The following is a 21,325-nucleotide window of genomic DNA, read 5'->3' as shown; positions in this document are numbered from 1 at the left end:
CCTGCTGAGAGCCGCTCTGTTTGCAGCTTCTTTAGACAGCGGAATGGGAAGCTTCTTGCACAGCAGCCATGGTGAGAAAAGCAGCATGGTATCACGCATCGGGAAGTAAAAATGAGTGTGTCCTTCTGGGCTGCAAGCCCACTTCAAAGAATTTGTCCTTAGGAAATAGTTAGGAATGGGAGGATGCTTTCTGCACTAAGTTTATCATGGTGAAGACTTGGAAACAACCTAAATCTCCAATAAAAGAAAAATAGTTCAGTAAATAATGGAATATTATACAGCCAGTAAGAAAAACCTTTATGTCCTGATGACTATGTAAGAGCAGGGAAAGTCTTAGAGCATATCATGGTGAGTTAAAAATAAAAGTACATTCAGAATTGATATACATTATCATTCCTCTATTTAAAAACCAACAACAGGGCTTCCCTGGTGGCGCAGTGGTTGAGAGTCCGCCTGCCGATGCAGGGGACACGGGTTCGTGCCCCGGTCCGGGAAGATCCCACATGCCGCGGAGCAGCTGGGCCCATGAGCCATGGCCGCTGAGCCTGCGCGTCTGGAGCCTGTGCTCCGCAACGGGAGAGGCCACAGCAGTGAGAGGCCTGCGTACCACAAAAAACAACAACAACAACAACAAAAAACAACAACACATTTGCACAGGAGAAAAGACTGGAGGGAAACTTACCGAAATCCTAACTCTCATTTAGGTCTGCGTAATGGAATAATGGAAGAGTTGTTTTCATTCCTCTGTTTTCCAATTTTTTTTTTAAAAAGTATTAAAAACCAAGCAACACTTCTTTATTTTCATTGGCACAGATTTCCCAGGATTGAATGATGTTTCCGTGGAAGGGGACCCATTTCTCTGATCCTCATGCCATTCGAGTTTCCTCCTCTCAGCTGTGAATGCTTGGAATAGACTTCTATGTCCCATGCGTACCCCTTCCTCCCAATTCACCCTTCCTTTCTGCGGTGGGAGGCAAATGGGATAAAAATTTGTTTTTCCTTTTCTTTCTCCCCTGTAGGCTGGCCGAACAGCTTTGTCTATCGTTCTGAAATCGCCCGCCCATGTGGAAATTGCAGGGCTGCTACGGGCCCACGCGAAGCAGGGCAGGTCCCTGGGACCGTAGGGGCAGCAGAAGAGCTGGCAGCAGGGAACAGAAGGGGCCTTCTCTGGACTCCTCCCTCGCCCTTGGAGAGGGCACGGGTCATAGCCAGGGGGCCGCCCCGCAAGAGAAGAAACTATGTCAAATACGCACATACATTCCTCTTGTATAATTCTGCTCATTAGGATGCTTTGTAGTTTTTGCCTTAGGCCAAGCCCCAGAACTGCGGGCTGCAGAGGGGTGCAAGGTACAAAGTGCATTGGTGTTGGCTAAAAAATCCCGACTATCTTCAACCTCGAGTTCCTTGTGACTCTACCCTTTGTAGCACCGTGCAGAGACCAGGCAGGCGGGAGCACAGTAGCAAAGCAATACTTTTCACATGGAATTTTAAAGTGCACCATCTTTCTGTTTTTTAATCAATTATATATGAAGATATCTCCTTGAATATGCATGTCTAGAGAGGAGGGGGTGGGGAAGGGGTGGGATTTAAGCAGCTTCCCTGGCAGTCATTCTCTGTAGGACCCTAGGAGAATCTCCACGCAGGCAGGTGAAACTGAACAAACCCCTCTGGGGCCTTTGTTTAGTTGGCGTTGACAGAGAAATCTGAAACTCAGACGAGGTATAGGAGGAAGCACATTGGCCTCAATGCCAGATATACAGTCTTGACCATTTCCGAGTCACCAAGTGGCTCTACCTTGCTCTAGGAAATTGGAATTAATCAGGAAGTTATCCAATCCAGTGAAGCACACCACATATACGTAGGCAGAGTTCAGTTACATCAGCTCTTCTGAATCTGTGAAAGAAACAAATGAATCAGAGTGAGCATACTCCTTGGGATGGGTTATTACCATCCAGAAGCCACCACTGTTCCTTTGTAGCAGTACCCATGGACTCACGGTAATCCTGGCTCCTTTCCCCTCTACCCTTATGAGCAGACTATGAGCCTTCATGTGGCTCTGAGGTTTCTGAGGCTCCTAGCTGCAGAACTTGTCAGCCTGCCGCAGGAATGTGGAAGCTGGGCTGGGCAGGGCCCGCTCTGCACTGATATATCTGTCTACTGGAAAGTTAGTTCTTAAACTTCCACAATCCCAGGGGCCCACATGTGCATGGCTTTATCTATGAATTTGTTCTTTCTTAAAAATCTTTTATGCAAAAAAATCCCTCTTGTATAAAAAGGAAAGACGTCAAAGTCGGGTGAGCCTCACCCTGGTAACTCAAAAGCTGGAGTTCTCATTTGACTCAGATATCAATTTGCTTGGTGCCCCTTGGATGAGTCATGGAACCTCTCTGGCCCCCAATTTCATCATCTCTAAAAATGGAAATCATCATACAATCTTCGTCCTGGGGGTGCTGGGCAAGGGACAGCTGATGGAAGTTTTGGAATCCAATTTGTAATCCATAAAGACTGTCTGCTGAAATGGCACAGCAAACTTCAGTACAACTTTGTGATTCATGAGAGAGGCTCTAAGTCCCAGAGCGGGACATTGATGTGTGATGGTGTTGCTCAGAGAGAATGGAGCAAATAATGATCTAAAATGCTTTAAATGGGTTTATTTTGACCTCAAAGCACATTTTAAGAGCAGAACCCCACATTAATAAATGTTCTAGCCAGGTGCTTCTCAAACTTTGATGTGCATACAAATCACCTGGAGAGCTTGTTGGAACGCAGTCAGTCTGCGAGGGAAGGGGGCTGGAGAGTCTACATTTCTAACCATTTCCAAGGGATGCTGACGCTGCAGGGCCACACCACACGTGCAGTAGCAAGACTCTGGCCCATCCTGACCGTTTATATATTAAAATGCTGCCTCTCGATATTCTGTCTCAAAGTTTCTTTGCATTTCTCTGCTCTCAGCTCTGGTGAATTTGCAATGTGGGTCTTATTTTCTATTGTGTTTCTGCAGAGAGCAGTAAGGGGGTCCGTGTCCTGTGTTACCAATTTAGGGTCTATCTCTGCATCTCATGTTAGGGTGGCAAATTTTATTTGGTCATATTTTTAAAAATTATCTCATTCAAGTCCAGCTATTAAAAACTGCTTATTTACCAGAGAAGGTAAACTGGTTTTCCTAGAGTTTGAAGCCACTGAGTCATTATCAGAAAGACTTTTCCACCCTTTCTGAGATTTTAAATGTTTCTTTTCATGTTGAGTTTGGAACGTGAATACATGATCTCATCACTTAACCATTCCATTCCATTGGAATGTCTGAGCCCAGAGCATGGTGAGATGAACAAGCACAGCCTGCCTCCCTGTCATTGTCACTGCTCTAGAATTCATTCCACAAAAGTCTGCTGAAACTGGCCCAGTGCCTGACACTGTTCCCAGCACTGGCTTTTGGAAAGCAGCTGTGGTCCCCTCTAGAAAACCAGTGTCTAAGGTTACCATGATCCCAATCCCAGGCTTTCCAGGACTTTAAGCCAAGGTTCCACTGATTAATACATTTATCAAGTGTCTGACAGCACAGCCTCCAAGCAACATAAGTCAGGCTCACTGGAGACAGGAATTAAGCTCAGGCCTGGCGGGGAGACCCACAGATATTTTAGCTTCCCTCACTGCCTGCAAGGGAGCTTGTAATCTGCTTTGGAAGAGAGGACACATGTGCTAATAGTAAAGAATAAAACCAGACAACATAGTTTATTCCACAGATATTTCTGGAGTACCCACTATGTGCAAGTGCTGGGCTTGAATTAGAGACATCATAGTGACACAGTTCAGATGGCCACTTACTTCATCTACTTGGGGAAACAGAATGTGAGAAGGAAGCCTAGAACACTACAGGGGTACCAATAAAGGGCACTAGAGCGGGCCTTAGGAAGTCAAGGGAGGCTTCTAGAGAAAGAGGGGTCTAATTGAAAATGTAAAGATTAGTGGATGTTAGCCAGAAAAGGAAGAGTACTGAGAGGTGAGGAGAGGACAGAGTGTGTCAGGCAGAGAGAGCAGTGTTGCCAAGGCTGAAAGATTTGAGAGCTGGCATTTGGGGACCTTCATTCAGTTTGATAGAACTGCCATGTAGAGTTTGAGAGGGACGCTGAGATCAAAGGGTGGATTTGGAAGAGATGAGACTGAAAATACCTGAGGGCCAGATCAAAAAGGGCCTGAAATCCGTGATAACTCTTTGCTCTAAAGGCAATGAAAGTCTACTGATTTATGATTGAGAAATTCATTCACCTAACCTTCATTTAACACAGATTTGTCAGGGACTTACTGCCTTCCAAGTACTGTGTTTGGGGCTGGGGACATGCTGGTAGGCAAGTTAGGCACAGAACTCACAGTTTAGCAGGGAAGAAAGACAAACAAGTCCTCTTGGCCCAGAATGATGCACATTGCAACTGGGAAAGTACAAGGTGTGATGGGGATGCATAGGTGGGACCCTCAGCCTAGTCGGAAGGTGGGGAGGGAGTCGAGGAAGGCTTCCCAAGGAATGTTTAAGCTATCTGAAGGATGACTAGGCATTAGCCAGGCAAAGAGGAGCTGAGGAAGCATGCATAAAGCCTCAAGTCAAGGGAGAACACTGACTTGGGGCATTAGAAGAACTCCAATGTTCCTGGAACAGAAAAAAGGAAGGATGGCAAGATGAGACCAGAGAGAAAGCCACTGTAACAAGACTTGAAGGAAATAGGAACATAGTAAGCGATGCTCAGATTTACATTTCAGAAATAACACTAGAGTTTTGGGGGGCATGAGTGACATTTATTCAACAAACATCTGTGGACTATCTGTTCTGGGTCTCAGGCTCCAGAGTTCATGGTTTGGTGGAGGAGACAGACATAGGCTGACAGCAGCTATGCGATAGGATGAATGATGGAAGTCTGAGTCATGCTGCAGAGACTGACTTGGCCAGAGGGAGTCAGGGAAGCCTCCAGAGGAGGTGGCTTTTGAGCTAAGCCAGCGGGATGCATAGGAGTTTGCCCAGGCATTCTAGATAGAACAGCAGGTGTAAAGATGTGGAGTGTGAAAGAGCACGGCCTGCTCTTTCAGAGTCATTTCACGATGACTTGGGTTTAGGATGCACAGGGGAATGACTGGAGAGATTTGAGAAGAAGCTTGGTAGATACATCTCACTTGTTGACATGTATGTTGACATTAGGGATTTGAACTTGAGCCTGTAACTTGAGGGGTAATTACAGAGTCCTTGGACACTCTGAAGCTCTCTTTGGGAAAATGCACATATGAGCCAAATATGCATGTAATTTCAGGGATTCAGAAATCTGCAGTGAAAATCTCACTGCTCTGGGCATTGAGGAGCCACTGAAGAATTTCTAAACTGTGGAGCCACATGATCAGATTTGCACTTTAAAATGATCACAGGGGGAGGGTGGAAAGAGACGGGAGGCGAAAAGACCTGCTAAAAGTTCTCATAAGACATGAGGTATAAAGCTGTAAGGGCCGTTTGTCCTGGTGTCAGTAGGGATAAAGAATAGGGCCTTATGGGAAAGGCATCAGGAGTGGGCATGGGCCAGGATGTGATGACAAACTGGATGGTGGAGAAGGGTCTAAAATGAGTGACAGGAAAATGATGGTGTCGCTGTCCCTAATATCTGTTCTTCCCGTCATCCTTAGTAATAGAATCCCCAACTTTTAGCTGGACACATCACTACCCAGAGTAGAGACTCCATCTCCCAGCCTCCCTTACAGCTTGATGTTGCCACGTAACTAAGTTCTGGCTACTGAGATGTGAGTGAAGCGATGTGTGCAAACTCTGGCTCCTGCATTTAAAGAAGGAAAAAGTGCATTACTCCCTTCCCACTGGCTGGAATGTGGTAGCGATAAATCTTGATCCATGAAGATGAGGCCAGCTCTCTAGGGATCATAGAATAAGAAGTCAGAAAGAGCTTAGGCCCCCAACACCGTAAAGCCATCGAATCTGCCCCTGACTGTTTATTCCCCATTTGATATGTGAGCAAGAACTAATTCTCTAACTTGTTTACACCATTGCACATTTGGGATCTCTGTTGCAGGAGGAGCTGGACAAATGTACTCAGCATCCCATGACAGTCTCAAGGGTGGAAAGCTGAGGTTATAAGGGCTGGGAGAAAATATTTGCAAATGACGTGACCCACAAGGGCTTAATTTCCAAAATATACAAACAGCACATACAACTCAATAACAAAAAAACAAAAATCCCAATTGAAAAATGGGCAGAAGGCTTAAAGGCACATTTCTCCAAAGAAGACATACAGATGGCCAAGAGGCACATGAAAAAATGCTCATCATCACTAATTATTAGAAAGATGCAAATCAAAACTACAGTGAGGTACCACCTCACACTGGTCAGAATGGCCATCATTAAAAGTCTACAAATAACAAATGCTGGAGAGGGTGTGGAGAAAAGGGAACCCTCCTACACTGTTGGTGGGAATATAAATTGGTGCAGCCACTGTGGAGAACAGTATGGAGGTTCCTCAGAAAACTAAAAATAGAGCTGCCATATGATCCAGCAATCCCAATCCTGGGCATATATCCAGACAAAACTATAATTCAAAAGGATGCATGCACCCCTATGTTCATAGCAGCATTATTTACAATAGCCAAGACATGGAAACAACCTAAATGTACATTAACAGGTGAATGGATAAAGAAGATGTGGTATATATGTATATGTATATGTGTGTGTGTGTGTGTGTGTGTGTGTGTGTGTGTGTATACACACACACACACACACACACACACACAATGGAATACTACTCAGGCATAGAAAAGAATGAAATAATGCCATTTGCAGAAACATGGATGGACCTAGAGATTATCATACTAAGCGAAGTAAGTCAGAAAGAGAAAGAAAAATGCCATATGATATCACTTATATGTGGAATCTAAAATATGACACAAATGAAACTGTCTAAGAAACAGAAACAGACTCACACACATAGAGAACAGATTTGTGGTTGCCAAGGGGGAGGGGGTGGGGGAAGGAAGGATTGAGAGTTTGGGATTAGCAGGTGCAAACTATTACATATAGGATGCATAAACAACAAGATCCTACTGTATAGCCCAAGGAACTACATTCAATATCTTGTAATAAACCATAATGGAAAAGAATATGAAAAAGAATACATATATGTATAACTGAATCACTTTGCTGTACAGCAGAAATTAACACAACATTGTAAATCAACTATGCTTCAATAAAATTAAAAAATACAAATAAATAAAGCTGAGGTTAGTGGATTTCAGGGGGAAAAGCTCAGGAAGGCCTTCAGAACGAGCATCCTCTCAATGGCTAAGTATAATGGATATGTCCTCAAGATACAGGCCCCTCTTCCATGCCCACAGTGAAAACACCCCACCCACAGTCTTGCAGGTGAGGCCTCGTATCACTATAGCAGATTCCTAAACACAGGCTCTGGGCCACAGGGCGGCCAGTCCTTAAGCAAGACAGTGCCTGTGAACTGGCCTGGTATGGAAATATAGGAAAGACCACTGAATTATCTGAGAAATTTGAGTGAAGAAACATGTAGAGTTTCATCTACGAGTAGAAGGTCATGTTAGGATGTGAGGAGAGAGAGAAGCTATGAAGTGGAGTGAGGTATGAGCACAGGTAGAATTTGCATGCACAGAGGTCAAGCCAGGCAACAGGTATGAGCAACAGGGAGCTACGAGTAGAGAAAAGTTGGAGAGCAAAGTCTATCAAGTAGACACCTATGGATTGTCTGCCAGGTCCTCCTGTCCTAGGAACCTCCCCTTCCCAGCCCCATCCAGCATCCACATGACTGTAGCAGGAACAGCCACGTTCCTACATGAAATCTTGGCCCCTGCCCACTGAAGGATGGACAGTGGAACTGACTGGGCCAATCAGGCCTTCTCCAAGGAATTTTGGAGCTGGGATTTAGGAGAGAGATTCAGTCTCCTTCTGGGTGTCTGGGTTATAACATGTTGATCTCAGAAGCTGCTGGTGGCCAGGGTCAGCCCTGTGCACTGAGGAGAAAAAGTGACTCTTCAGCCAGAAAGACTGAAACAGACTTCCTGGCTTCACCAGAGCAGCGCTTGTTCCTTCCGAAGACCCCAGTAGATAACTACCCTACTTGCTTTCTTTCCCTGTCTCCCCTCGGGACTGTGGAGCATGGTGGGAGGCGAGCAAGACCATGGTGTCTGGAATTGGCTGTCTCCGGTGCTGAAGCCCAGCTAGACCACTTGTCCACTCAGGCTCCTGATCTGTGAACTGGGGGATAATAGTTCCCCCTCTGTTCTCGTAAGAGGTTAATTAGATTAGGCATCCTTTTAACGCTTGGCCCCAGTGACAGAACTCAATATACAGAAGAGTACTTCCCCTTTCCGCTGGCCATTTGATCTTTTCCTCTCGACCTGGCCCCATAAAAATAGAAGCTTGCCTTCACTGAGTACTTAGAAATACCCAGGCATCAGTCTTAAGGGTGTTGTATGAAATCATTTACTCTCACAATAACCCTTTGAGGTTGGCATTAATATTATCCTTGCTGAATATATGAAGAAACTGGTACAGAGAGGTTAAGTAACTCATCCAAGGCCACACAGCTACTAAATGGCAGATCTGGGATTTCAAGCAGTGGATTTGGCTCTGTGACTCCACTCCACCACCTGCCATATATCTGGAGCTCTCCTTGCTCCCTTGCCAGTGACCCAGGCTGGGGACCTGCAGGTCCTGCTGGGTGGCCCCAAGACAGAGGATACAAACAGGCAGAGCGCTTGGGACTGGAACAGCTGAGGGGTCAGGACCCCCAGGCACTCAGCATTCCTAGGGAAGAAAGCAGCCTTCTGTGCAGAGTACAGTCTGAACTCACATTGCCTCAGTTGCCCCCTCAGCAGGGAACTCCCTATGATTCCAAATCAGTTCCTTCACTCCCTGTCCCATCCCAGAGAGGGATGGTCCTGGAACAGAGGAGCCCAGCCGGTGATGGAGGGGGTCCCACCTGCCTTCCTCTCTGCCTCAGCTCCACATCCAGATGCAGTGAAGCAAAGACAGACGCCCTACTGCTGAGTAGCGAGCGGGGAAATATTCTTCAATCCTCATTTGCCTTAGAAGTGAGGAAATTTCCCCTCTTCTCCCCAGAAGGGAAAGCTATGAGAAGAAACTAGATACCCTCCTCCAGTGTCACTGCAGTCAGACCCGGAGCAGGATGGGAGCAAAGCCCAGGCCCTGTCTGTGCTCTGCCTGCCCACAGAGAGGATGCACGCAGGTCTGCTTTCCACCCCCCTGCTGGCTCAGCAGGACAGGCCTGGCCATGCCTCAGTAGGGGACTGAGATTCTGATCACCAATTCCAGTGTGTGGGGTTTTCCCCTCATCCAAGCCATTCTTGCATACCAGCTGGGCGTCCTACCTTTCAACTTAATTCTGACGTTATGTACCTGGAAACAGCATCAGATTCCACAAGTCAAGGGCTCAGTCCCACAAGACTGCCCTGCACTTCAGTTGCCAATCACAAGCCCAAGTTGGCACCTGTGCTTCTGATGGACAGGCTATAGATTAGAGTTTCCCATGACCTCCTCCTTGGGTTTGATTAATTTGCTAGAGCAGCTCACAGAACTCAGAAACACTTACTTACTAGGTCACGGGTTTATCGTAAAAGGATATAAATCAGGAACAGCCAGATGGAAGAGATGCATAGGGTAAGGTGTGGGAAAAGGGGGCGGAGCTTCCTCATCCTCTCAGAGCATGCAACTCTCTGCATTCCAACGTGTTCACCAACCGGGACGCTCTCTGAACCCTGCTCCTTGGGTTTTTATGGAGGCTTTACTACACAGCCATGACTCATTAAATCATTGGCCACTGGTGATTGATCTCAATCTCCAGCCCCTCTCACCTCCTTGGAGGTCAGAGGAGTGAGACTGAAAGTTTCAACCCTTTAATCCCATGGTTGGTTCTTCTGGCAATCAGTCCCCAACCTTAGGTGCTGTCCCAGGTCAGTCATCAACATAACAAAAGACACCTTTATGGCTCTCATCGCTTAGGAGATTCCAAGGGTTTTAGGAGCTCTGTGCCAGAAACAGGACAAAATTCAAATATATATTTCTTATTATTAATCACAATATCACAGGGACGCTTCAGGGGGCACCGCGGCTCTGCCTGTGACCAGAGTGAACCTGTGATTCTGGGCTCAGGTGTGAGATACTCGCTGTGTACATTTAAGCCACGTCCTTCTTTCCAGCTGTGATCAGTAATAAAGTTGACATCTCTGGTGTCTCATCTCTCAGTGGTTTCCCAGCTTTGGAAATGAGAAAAGTAACGGTATTTATTGTCCCCGAACTCCTTCCCCAAGTCCCCCACACTCCCTGGTCAGCACATTGATCTTGTGGATGAGGCCCAGCCTGGTCTTATTGGTGAAGTGAGGTGGAAAAGAGGGGTGGGTCGGACACAGGCAGATGAAGGGATCTTGCCTGAAGGGGACACTGCCAGACCCAAAGTCTGTCTGAGCCTGTAGTGATACTAGTCGCTTCTGTTGAACAACTCCAGGGGGCGCCATCTCACTGTATTCTAGTGAACATCACCTTCTGCTGTTGTGTTCCAGGAGCTGCCATTCACAGATGGCACAATGATGCCCCCGATAGGGCTGGAACAGGGTGCCCTGGGTCAGGGTGGGGTAGGACAGGGCCTCATTTAGGGGGAATTTGGGGCATCCAGGTCTCACGGTTCAGAGGTCTGGTCAGGCAGGCAGGTGGATGGACATGCAAGTAAATAAGACCTACCAAGGGGCAAGGTGTGCACACCAGGAGCCCATCCAGGAATCAAGAGGAGGGAGTCAGTGGTCCAAGGAGAGGCCCAGCCAGGGAGCAAAGAGGGCAACAATTCAGGATGGCACTATTATAAAGCCACCCAAGTGCCACCCCCAATCAACACGATCTAGGCTTAAAAGCACTCACGGCCCAGCAGGGAACAGATATGGGACCTGAGGGATCAGCTCAGCCAGGGCCTCTCTGCCATCTCCTGGTGGCCCCAGGCACTTCTTGGCCTGTGGCAGCATAACTGCAATCGCTGCCTCCACTTTCGTGTGGCCGTCTTCTCCCTGTGTGTGTCTTCACATCAACTTCCTTCTGTGCATGTCTATCTCTGCGTCCAGATATCTTCTTTTAGGACTTCCCTGGTGGCACAGTGGTTAAGAATCCGCCTGCCAATGCAGGGGACATGGGTTCAAGCCCTGGTCCGGGAACATCCCACATGCCGCAGAGTTACTAAGCCCATGCGCCCCAACTACTGAGCCTGTGCTTTAGAGCCTGTGAGCCACAACTATTGAGCCCGTGTGCCACAACTACTGAAGCTCACGTGCCTAGAGCCTTTGCTATGGAACAAGAGAAGCCACTGCAATGAGAAGCCTGCGCACAGCAACGAAGAGTAGCCCCCACTCGCAGCAATTAGGGAAAGCCCAGACCAGCAACAAAGACCCAATGCCGCCAAAAATAAACAAATAAATTTATAAACAAAACACAACAAATTTTTTCTTTCACAAGGATGCCAGTTATATTGGATTAGGGGCCCCCCTAAGTACCTTATTTTAACTGGATTACCTCTGTAAAGACTCTGTTTCCAAATAAGATCACATTCTCAAATACTAGGGGTTAGGACTTCAATATATCTTTACTGGGGGAAAGGGGGACACGATTCAACACATATCACATGCTTTTGTTCCTCTCTTCTTAAGATGCTCTTCCCTCTAGCTCTCACCCCTCCTCACAGCTAATGCCTAGCTTTTCTTAAAGTTGCACCTCAGTGTAAACTTCTCTGGGAAGCCTTCTGTGACCTCTGCCCCCAGCACCACTACAGATACCCACACAGCTGGAGGGATGATGTGCAGCCCCCGTACGCTCCACGTCAGTGCCACTCAAAGTGTGGCTAGGAACTTTACAGTAGTTTGACATTTTGCAATCAGTGGGCTTCTATTGTGTTTAATTTCATTTTCCAACTTATTCATTTTTATGGATGCTGTGGGTTGAATGGTGGTCCTCAAAGAGATGCCCTTGTCCTATTCCCTTGAAACCTATGAATGTGACCTTATTTGGAAAAAGGGTCTTTGCAGATGTAATTAAATTAGGATGGCAAGATGAGACCATCCTGGATTATCCAGGTGAACTCTAAATCCAATGTTGAGAGTCCTTAACAGAGTCACACAGAGATGGAGGCAGAGATTAAAATGATGCAACCGCAAGCCAAGGAGCACCTGGAGCCACAAGAAGCTGGCAGGAGCAAGAACTATCCTCCCCTAAAGCCCCCAAAGGAGTATATCCCCGCCAACATCTTGGTTTCAGACTTCTGGTCTCCAGAACTGCAAGAGAATACATTTCTGTTGATTTAAGCTACTCAATTTGCGCTAATTTGTTGTAGCAGCCAAAGAGCCTGAATACAATGGCATTTTACAAATGCATTGATCCACAGTAGATTTGGTAGGAAAAATCGATTCTTAACCACATATTGTTTACGAAGCACTATTCTGCATAATATCATTGCACATGATACAATGTACTTTATCTGTTTAAATGTCTCTCTCCCCACTAAGCTGTAGACTGAAGGCAGACAGGGTGACTCCATATTTCTTCAGCTTTTAATTCCCATCGCCTAGCTTCTGAACTCACAAATAGTAGACAATAATACATTGAATTTACATGTAGGCCCAGGCAGATCACCTAGGGCCATGTGTGTTGAACATAAGACTAGGGCCTTTGTCCTATTGGACCAGAGTCCGTCTAACCCATAACCTCTATGTCTGAAGTCCGAATGGGTTCCAGAACTCAGGGAAGGCTGAGATGACAGAAGAAATTGTCGTTGAATGCTGCCTTCCCCCGAAATAGCACCAGGACAAGCTGTCGTTAAGACAAGACTGAGTTCATTCTTCTCTCAGTAAGACGGAGTCTTAGTAGTGTCTTGGAGAGGGGAAGGCAAAGTTGGGAGAGCTACAAGGTTTTGGAGTCTGGTTTCAGAAGTTCTTTCAATGAGGGGCTTGATTAGGATTGGGTAAGGATCATGAAATAAGAGTTTGAGATTGATGGCCACAGCAAAGGAAGCAGCAAGGGTTCAAAGAATCTTGGGGAGTAAATTGTCAGTTGATGTTTCCTGTTGAAGAGTTGAACAATTGAATGATCATTTCAATAGTTTTTTGGAAACTTCCAGGAGTAGACAATAGTTACTTCAACTTTCATCTTCTGGGCAAGACTTTCATGAAATAGTCAAGTTACAGTGATGCAGAGACTGGAATAGGAAAGTCATGTGAATGTACACATTCAATGTGTGGGTGGAGATGGTTTCACTTCTCTTGAGTCAGGCGGCCCAACTGAGGGAGGAGAGAGTGGAGGATGCTCAGAGCTGGTGGACCCAGACACCTATCAATTGCTTATCAGGATGCTAAAAAATAATCTCGCAACGAGAAACTCCCGTCCCTCATAACCACATAACACAATAATGTCATTTGAATGCACGCTCACTGTTCTCTTGGCATTGACTTTTCATCATTGACCCCAGGGGAAGCCCTTTGGTCTTTCTCCCCCACCTTCCCTCTCCTTCTGGCCCTGGCATAGCCTTGACTCAATCATGGGGCTAGACTAGGTGCCGAAGATCTGGTTAGGCTCCCCTTTTCTCCCAGAGCCCACCATGGCCAGTGTGAGCACTTGCTGGTAGGCCAGTCACATATGTCTGCATGGGTGACCTTTTCCACACCCCTCTGGAAGCAGGAGACCTGCCCAGCAGCTTCCAAAGTGATTATCCTATTGCAGACACCCGGAACAATGAGCAGGCCTAGGGGGAGTGAATGCTGATGCATGTCGGAAAGGTCAAGCAGTGCTGGCGAGCACACAGTCTCTGGTTGGGAAAGACAGGCACGGCTGGCCCCAGACAAGACCTGATCTAACTTCTAAGCAGGGAGAACATAGCTCCCTGTGACGGAACACCAGGCCTGATTTGCCTAGAAATGTATTGGGAGTGGGAGGTGAGGGATGATAACTAACATTTATTGAGGGCCTGCAAGGCATTTTTTACACATCATTTCATGGGAAAGCTCAGCAGATCCTCCATCTTAGTAAACTGAATAATATTTTCAGTACTCTAAGAGAGACCTCTCTTTAAAAGAAATTTGTAGCAAATCTTCTCTAAAATGAAGGCTACATCCCCTGTTTTTGTTTTGTCCTCTAGTTGACTTCTCTTTGACAAAAGCTGTTGACTGAAAAAAGGCACCAGTTAATATTTTCCGCTGAACACATGCTACCCAGATAGATAAGGTTCAATTTGACCTCCAGGTCCCAACAACAGAAACCACAGTTGTCTAATGTTTTGTTTCTTAATTGTGAATAACATGAAGAGATCTGAAGGGTGAAGAGCCCATTCTCTCCAGAAACTACGTCCCATCAGCGCTTCCATTCTGCCCTGTAACACTCACTAGTTTAGTATTAGCAATGAGGGCGCCCTCTGGATCGAGGAGTCTTCACCGAGGTTCGCCCCTCCTCCACCTGCTGGCAGCTTTTCGCCCTCGTGATTCCCTGTAGCTCAGAGTGGCTCTGCCCCTTGGCTCGTCTGACTGCTCTCCCTGGTTCTTCTCTCCAGACCCCTGTGCCGGGCTCCGCTCTTTAAATCCCTTTAAAGAAAGATTCATCCGCGACTCGTCCTCTCTTCCCCCCTCTCCCTTAGAACACTCAGGACTTCTATGATTACTTCCATGCAAACCACTTCCATCCTGCATGCCTGCCCTGACCCCCTCGAGCTTCATTCATCCCACCTGACTTGAGTTCAGATGGTGCAGGTGTGTCTGGTGTCCTGCCCTGTTCACTGTGTCTGACACCCTGGTCCTGGCGTCTGCCAGAACCCCTTCTGAGCTCATGGCATTCTACCCTAAAATAGCCCATCAAGGGCTCCCCAAAGCCTATAGAAATTTTCCCTACATCTGAGAACTTCTTACAATTTTTCCTCAGCTATTACAATCTTTTCATGCCCAATTTCTGCATATTCAGATCTCACCTAGGGTTCTTATCTAGTCCTTTGGGTTTAAGGTTCCAAAATATCTTGGAAAGTACATACATCCCAAAAGGCCATCTCTAGTGGGTGTAATATCCTGGAAGGTCGATAGATGGCGCATGTCAGCAACCTCAGAGGAAAATCCAGGTACATTAACCGCCATTACAGAAAAAAATACCTGAGGAGTCACCTCAATATCTCAAGAAGTTAGAAAAACAGTAAAATAAACCCAAAGAAAGTAGAATAAGGAAGCAATAAAGTTAAAATCAGTTAAAATAATGATTAAGAAAACACAAAGAAACAGATTTGTAAGTCTAAAAGCTGGATTACTGAACAATAAGGGTGTCAGTAGTTAGCTTTAAAGAAGAAACAGAAGGAGGAGAAAGCACAAAAACACAAAATTAGGATAAAGGGAAACTTGCCCTATATACAGAGGAAATATAGATAGGTTTGAGACTATTTTATACTATTATAATTAATATATTTGAAAACCCAAATAAAATTGATGCTCTTTTATAAAAATATATATTACCAAAATCAGATTGGAAAGAGATGGAAAACCTAAAGAGGTTAATAACATGGAAGACATTAAGAAAATTCTTCTCAAAAACTCTAGTCCCAGATCATTTCACATGTGAATCTTTCAAATATTGAACAAACAGATATTTCTGTTGCTGTTTAAACTATTCAAGAGCAGAGACACATAGGAAACAATCTTAATTCCTTTTTTAAAAGTGACAAACCGGGCTTCCCTGGTGGTGCAGTGGTTGGGAGTCCGCCTGCTGGTACAGGGGACACGGGTTCGTGCCCCGGTCGGGGATGATCCCACATCCCGCGGAGCGGCTGGGCCCGTGAACCATGGCCTCTGAGCCTGCGCATCCGGAGCCTGTGCTCCGCAACGGGAGAGGCCACAACAGTGAGAGGCACGTGTACGGCAAAGAAAAAAAAAAAAAGTGACAAACCATTAATCTAGTAGCCTAATAAAGACAAAGCTACAAACTAATTTTACTTGTGATTAGAAATTTAAACTTTTTAAAAAAGTGTTAAAAAATATATATCTCCACATATAAATTATATGTATCAAATCAAACCTGAAATACATTAAAAGAATAACGCACGAAGACCAAGTGAGGTTCATTTCAGGAATCAAGAAATTAACGATGATTTATGTCATAGAGTGTCCTGCCTATGTTTTCCTCTAAGAGTTTGATAGTTTCTGGCCTTGCATTTAGGTCTTTAATCCATTTTGAGCTTATTTTTGTGTGTGGTGTTAGGGAGTGATCTAATCTCATACTTTTACATGTACCTGTCCAGTTTTCCCAGCACCATTTATCGAAGAGGCTGTCCTTTCTCCACTGTAAATTTCTGCCTCCTTTATCAAAGATAAGGTGACCATATGTGCGTGGGTTTATCTCTGGGCTTTCTATCCTGTTCCATTGATCTATCTTTCTGTTTTTGTGCCAGTACCATACTGTCTTGATTACTGTAGCTTTGTAGTATAGCCTGAAGTCAGGAAGCCTGATTCCTCCAGCTCCATTTTTCGTTCTCAAGATTGCTTTGGCTATTCGGGGTCTTTTGTGTTTCCATACAAATTGTGAAATTTTTTGTTCTAGTTCTGTGAAAAATGCCAGTGGTAGTTTGATAGGGATTGCATTGAATCTGTAGATTGCTTTGGGTAGTAGAGTCATTTTCACAATGTTGATTCTTCCAATCCAAGAACATGGTATATCTCTCCATCTGTTGGTATCATCTTTAATCTCTTTCATCAGTGTCTTATAATTTTCTGCATAGAGGTCTTTTGTCTCCTTAGGTAGGTTTATTCCTAGCTATTTTATCCTTTTTGCTGCAATGGTAAATGGGAGTGTTTTCTTGACTTCACTTTCAGATTTTTCATCCTTAGTGTATAGGAATGCCAGAGATTTCTGTGCACTGCCAACAAACACATGAAAGAATGCTCAACATCACTAATCATTAGAGAAATGCAAATCAAAACTACAATGAGATATCATCTCACACCAGTCAGAATGGCCATCATCAAAAAATCTAGAAACAATAAATGCTGGAGAGGGTGTGGAGAAAAGGGAACCCTCTTACACTGTTGGTGGGAATGTAAATTGATACAGCCACTGTGGAGAACAGTATGGAGGTTCCTTAAAAAACTACAAATAGAACTACCATATGACCCAGCAATCCCACTACTAGGCATATACCCTGAGAAAACTAGGCATATACCCTGAGAAAAAGAAATCATGTACCAAGATGTTCATTGCATCTCTATTTACAATAGCCCGGAGATGGAAGCAACCTAGGTGTCCATCATTGGATGAATGGATAAAGAAGATGTGGCACATATATACAATGGAATATTACTCAGCCATAAAAAGAAACGAAATTGAGCTATTTGTAATGAGGTGGATAGACCTAGAGTCTGTCATACAGAGTGAAGTAAGTCAGAAAGAGAGAGACAAATACCGTATGCTAACACATATATATGGAATTTAAGAAGAAAAAAAAAATGTCATGAAGAACCTAGGGGTGAAACAGGAATAAAGACATAGACTTACTATAGAATGGACTTGAGGATATGAGGAGGAGGAAGGGTAAACTGTGACAAAGCGAGAGAGAGGCATGGACATATATACACTACCAAACGTAAGGTAGATAGCTAGTGGGAAGCAGCCACATAGCACAGGGAGATCAGCTCGGTGCTTTGTGACCGCCTGGAGGGGTGGGATAGGGAGGGTGGGAGGGAGGGAGACGCAATCGGGAAGAGATATGGGAACATATGTATATATATAAATGATTCATTTTGTTGTAAAGCTGAAACTAACATACCATTGTAAAGCAATTATACTCCAATAAAGATGTTAAAACGAAAAAAATAAAAGAAATTAACAATGGTTCCATATTAGGAAATTTAATAATATAAATTAATTTTAAATAAGTAAAAAGAGCAAAACCATTATGAATGAACCTTTATGAATATTGAAAATGTATTTAGTAAAATTCCTACACCTATTTCTTATAAACCTCTTAATAAAATGAAAATGTAGAGATATTTCCTTATCTTAAGGAAAACATTTCTCAAAGCCAGGATGTGTTTAATGCTAAAACACTAGAAGTATTTCTAATAAAGTCAGACACAGGAGGGGACTTGATAGTATCACCATTATTGGATATTATTCTAGAAGTTCCTGCTAATGCAACTGGACTGAATTAAAATGTAATTGCAAAGGACTGATTTAAAGTATGTAATTAATAGAAAGGAGGTTGAAAAACGGTCATTATTTACAGATCATATGACTGTACATCTAAAAAAAAAAAAGCAAGCCCCAGAAAAAGCTTAAATCTGCTACAAAAATAAAAGAGGTGAGTAAAGAGACTATTTACAAAATTAAAATTAAAAACCAATATTTTACTAAAAATAACTTCTATTAAAATTTTAGGTCAAGATGGTAGATTGGGCACATTCTAAAACACTCACTTCCGTGCCTAAAACATAGAAATGCTGTACAAAATATTATTTAAAATATTTGAATATTATAATAGTTTAAGAATACATATCTCAAAGGCAAGAAAAGGGGATTTCCTAGGTGTCGGATATATAGAGCAGTAGCTGAGGGTGTATAGCCCTCAAAAGGACCAGGGACAGAGACAGGCTGTAGGAGCTGGGGTTAAAATGCCCACAGGTCTGGCATTTAATAAGGGCCTGGAGCTGGAGCCAGGACCAAGCTGCCCATCCACAAACAGGAATCTAAATGTCTTTCCACTCACCCAAGTTCTCAGCAATAAAAGAGAGTTAGTCCTAGCAGACTGGAATCATGAAATTGGAATAGTCGGTCTGTACCACATACATGTGGGACTTGCATTCTCAAAGTAGCAAAATCCACGCCAATCCACTAACATAAAAAAATAAAAATAAAAAAAAAATTATCTAGGGTCAGGCGATCCAGAATAGCACCTGAGCAGGGGCAACCAAATGGACTTGCACCAAATGGAGACCCCCACAAGCCAAGTCACACGAGTAGAAATCTCTTGGGCAAGAATTATACATGTGAGGAAGCCCAAGGCCGTTTAAGTACAATCTACACACTCCGGAAGAAGTAAAGCTACTAGAACAATCTAAAAGAGAAATTAAAATAAGTACACTTGAGATGTGTGGATAAAGAAAGAATAGCACCCTTAAGCATAAATAGGAGGTGACGCTCTACCAGCATGACTCAAGCCAGTAAGCCTTCCAGCCTTAGTCACTTGCTCTGCCAGAATCTGTTCTCTCCGACAATCTTCTAGACGAGATCCCCATAGGACCACCTTCGCGGCCCCACCTCCCCCTGCCCATTTGATGCGATTTCCCCCTTGGGATACTTGGATGTCAAGGTGCCATCATCCACTCCAACAGCATTTCCTAAATATGAATTTCTAATAGAAGGGGTTGTGGAGGGACCTCAATCCATTTCTACCTAGAAGACTGTTGTTTCCTTAGGCCATGCTGGTCCCTCCATCCAGAGCTCAGCAGATGAAGGGATAGCTGGAAGGGGTAGCGGCCCTCATGGAAGCACAGAAAAAGTTCTATTACACCCTTCCCTCAAGGCTGCCCAGGGCCTTTTCATGGTGACTTGCTTCCAGATTTGTCTGTTTAAAAATTCCAACTCAACTGCCATCTTTTACATTTTGTTTATAAATCCAAACATAATTCAGTATGCAGAATAATTTGCATATATGAGCTTATTTAATTTGGGTACACCTTTCTGCATACCAGGAACTGGGAAGACAAACTTATTTTAATTTTCTAGAAAAATATACAAGAGTAAACCTAGTGCCTAAAACCTAAGAGTCTGCCTTACAAAATCAAGAAGAGTGGCATGGTATAATCTACTGACCTGGGGGAGCCACAGTTCTGCTCCCAGCACTGGCACAAGGATCCAGCTATACAAGCTGGGCTCAGAGCCACTGTGCCCAAGCACTTTCCAATTTCTGGGAACCCACAGCCAGGCAAAGCCCGCCTCACTCCAACTTTACTGAATTGGGGGCTTTCTGCTGGAAAACTGTCTCATTGCTTTTATTCAAGCCCAGGATGTCCAGCACCCCCGATTTCATATGTGTGCTGCTGGGTCAGCTTGACCTTTCCAGCATTCATTAGCGTTCACCCCAGCCAGGCCTGCTGATTTCCCTGACAAGCAGCAGGTTTGGAAAAGGTCACCAGTGTCCCCTCCTACAACTGCCTCATCAGGCACACAAAGAGTACACAGATTCTGCTGTGACACTTTACTCTGAGCTAATCTGATTTTAGTTTCTTGCTCTGGCTCTGTGAGATGGAATTAAGCCTAAGCCGTCAGGTGGGGAGAGGGGCAAAGACTCAAAAGCTGTGAGGGGACTACACAGTCTCACGAGTCAGGGACAAAGTCATTGCTCAAGAAAACTGAGCACTCCCTGGACCTCTCAGGTGGTCCAGGGGTTAAGACTCTGTATTCCAGTGCAGGAGGCATGGGTTCTATACCTGGGCAGGGAGCAAAAATCCCACATGCCTCACAGCCCCAAACACATAAAACAGAAGCAATATTGTAACAAATTCAAAAAAAAAACTTTAAAAATGGTCCACATCAAAAAAATTTTTTGTTTTAAATTGAGCACTCCCTAAAACACCTCAGAATTTTGATTTTTTTTTTTTTCCTCTGGAATTTGGAGAAATCAGATTGGGAGTGTACGGACTTTCCATTTTCAGAATCTACATTTTTAAGTGCTTCTCTAAGAAACTGATAGCTTGTCACTACCAAACCGCACTTGGCTGGCAGGCTTTTGCTTGGGCCAACTGACTCTCACCTGCCATCTCAGCAACTTGCCAGGTTGAGGCCAATCCTGACCTCAGGCAGCATTAAGAAGCTCCAGCCAAGTATTCTGCTGTCTAAAAGGGACCGTCAATCTTTCACGGCTTGCCAACGTGGCCCTTCCATTACTGATGCCAGGGAAGGGGAAATTTCCCCTTCCACTCTTCTTGAGTTCTTATAGCTGGGCGATTAATAAAATTGACACAAGACAGATTCACAGGAGAAAAAGAAACAAATTTTATTTCATGCACATGGAAGTCTCACAGAAAAGGGACCTAAGAAGTGGCCAAAGCAGGCAGCTTTCAGACTTTTCAGACAGAGACACAATAAATTTGTGAAGAATTGACAGGACAAAGAAACAGGCTTTGGGTGCTTAATTAGTGAAGAATCTGAACAGAGTCTGGGCTTTGGGATAGTAAATTAAAAGAGGTAACAAGGTGTGTTTATACAAGCTTCTCAGCTACGAAGTCCCTATCTCTGATGATAAGGGTGTCCTCTTAC

General features: G+C 44.6%; 1 protein-coding gene across 1 annotated transcript in view; it reads left to right on the top strand.

Annotated features, from left to right (window-relative positions):
• Window positions 1-1,124, top strand: part of KANK4 (KN motif and ankyrin repeat domains 4) — a 33,375-nt gene extending 32,251 nt beyond the window's left edge. Inside the window, exon 9 of the mRNA XM_007464280.1 lies at window positions 1,020-1,124. Coding sequence (XP_007464342.1) covers window positions 1,020-1,124 — 105 coding nt within the window. The remainder of the gene's footprint in view (window positions 1-1,019) is intronic.
• Window positions 1,125-21,325: the final 20,201 nt, after the last annotated feature.

The sequence above is a fragment of the Lipotes vexillifer genome, unplaced genomic scaffold, assembly GCF_000442215.2.
Source record: "Lipotes vexillifer unplaced genomic scaffold, Lipotes_vexillifer_v1.1 scaffold47, whole genome shotgun sequence".
In the NCBI taxonomy this organism is placed as follows: Eukaryota; Metazoa; Chordata; class Mammalia; order Artiodactyla; family Lipotidae; genus Lipotes; species Lipotes vexillifer.
Note: the sequence above shows the minus strand (reverse complement) of the source record. Positions and strands in the feature narration are given on the sequence as shown.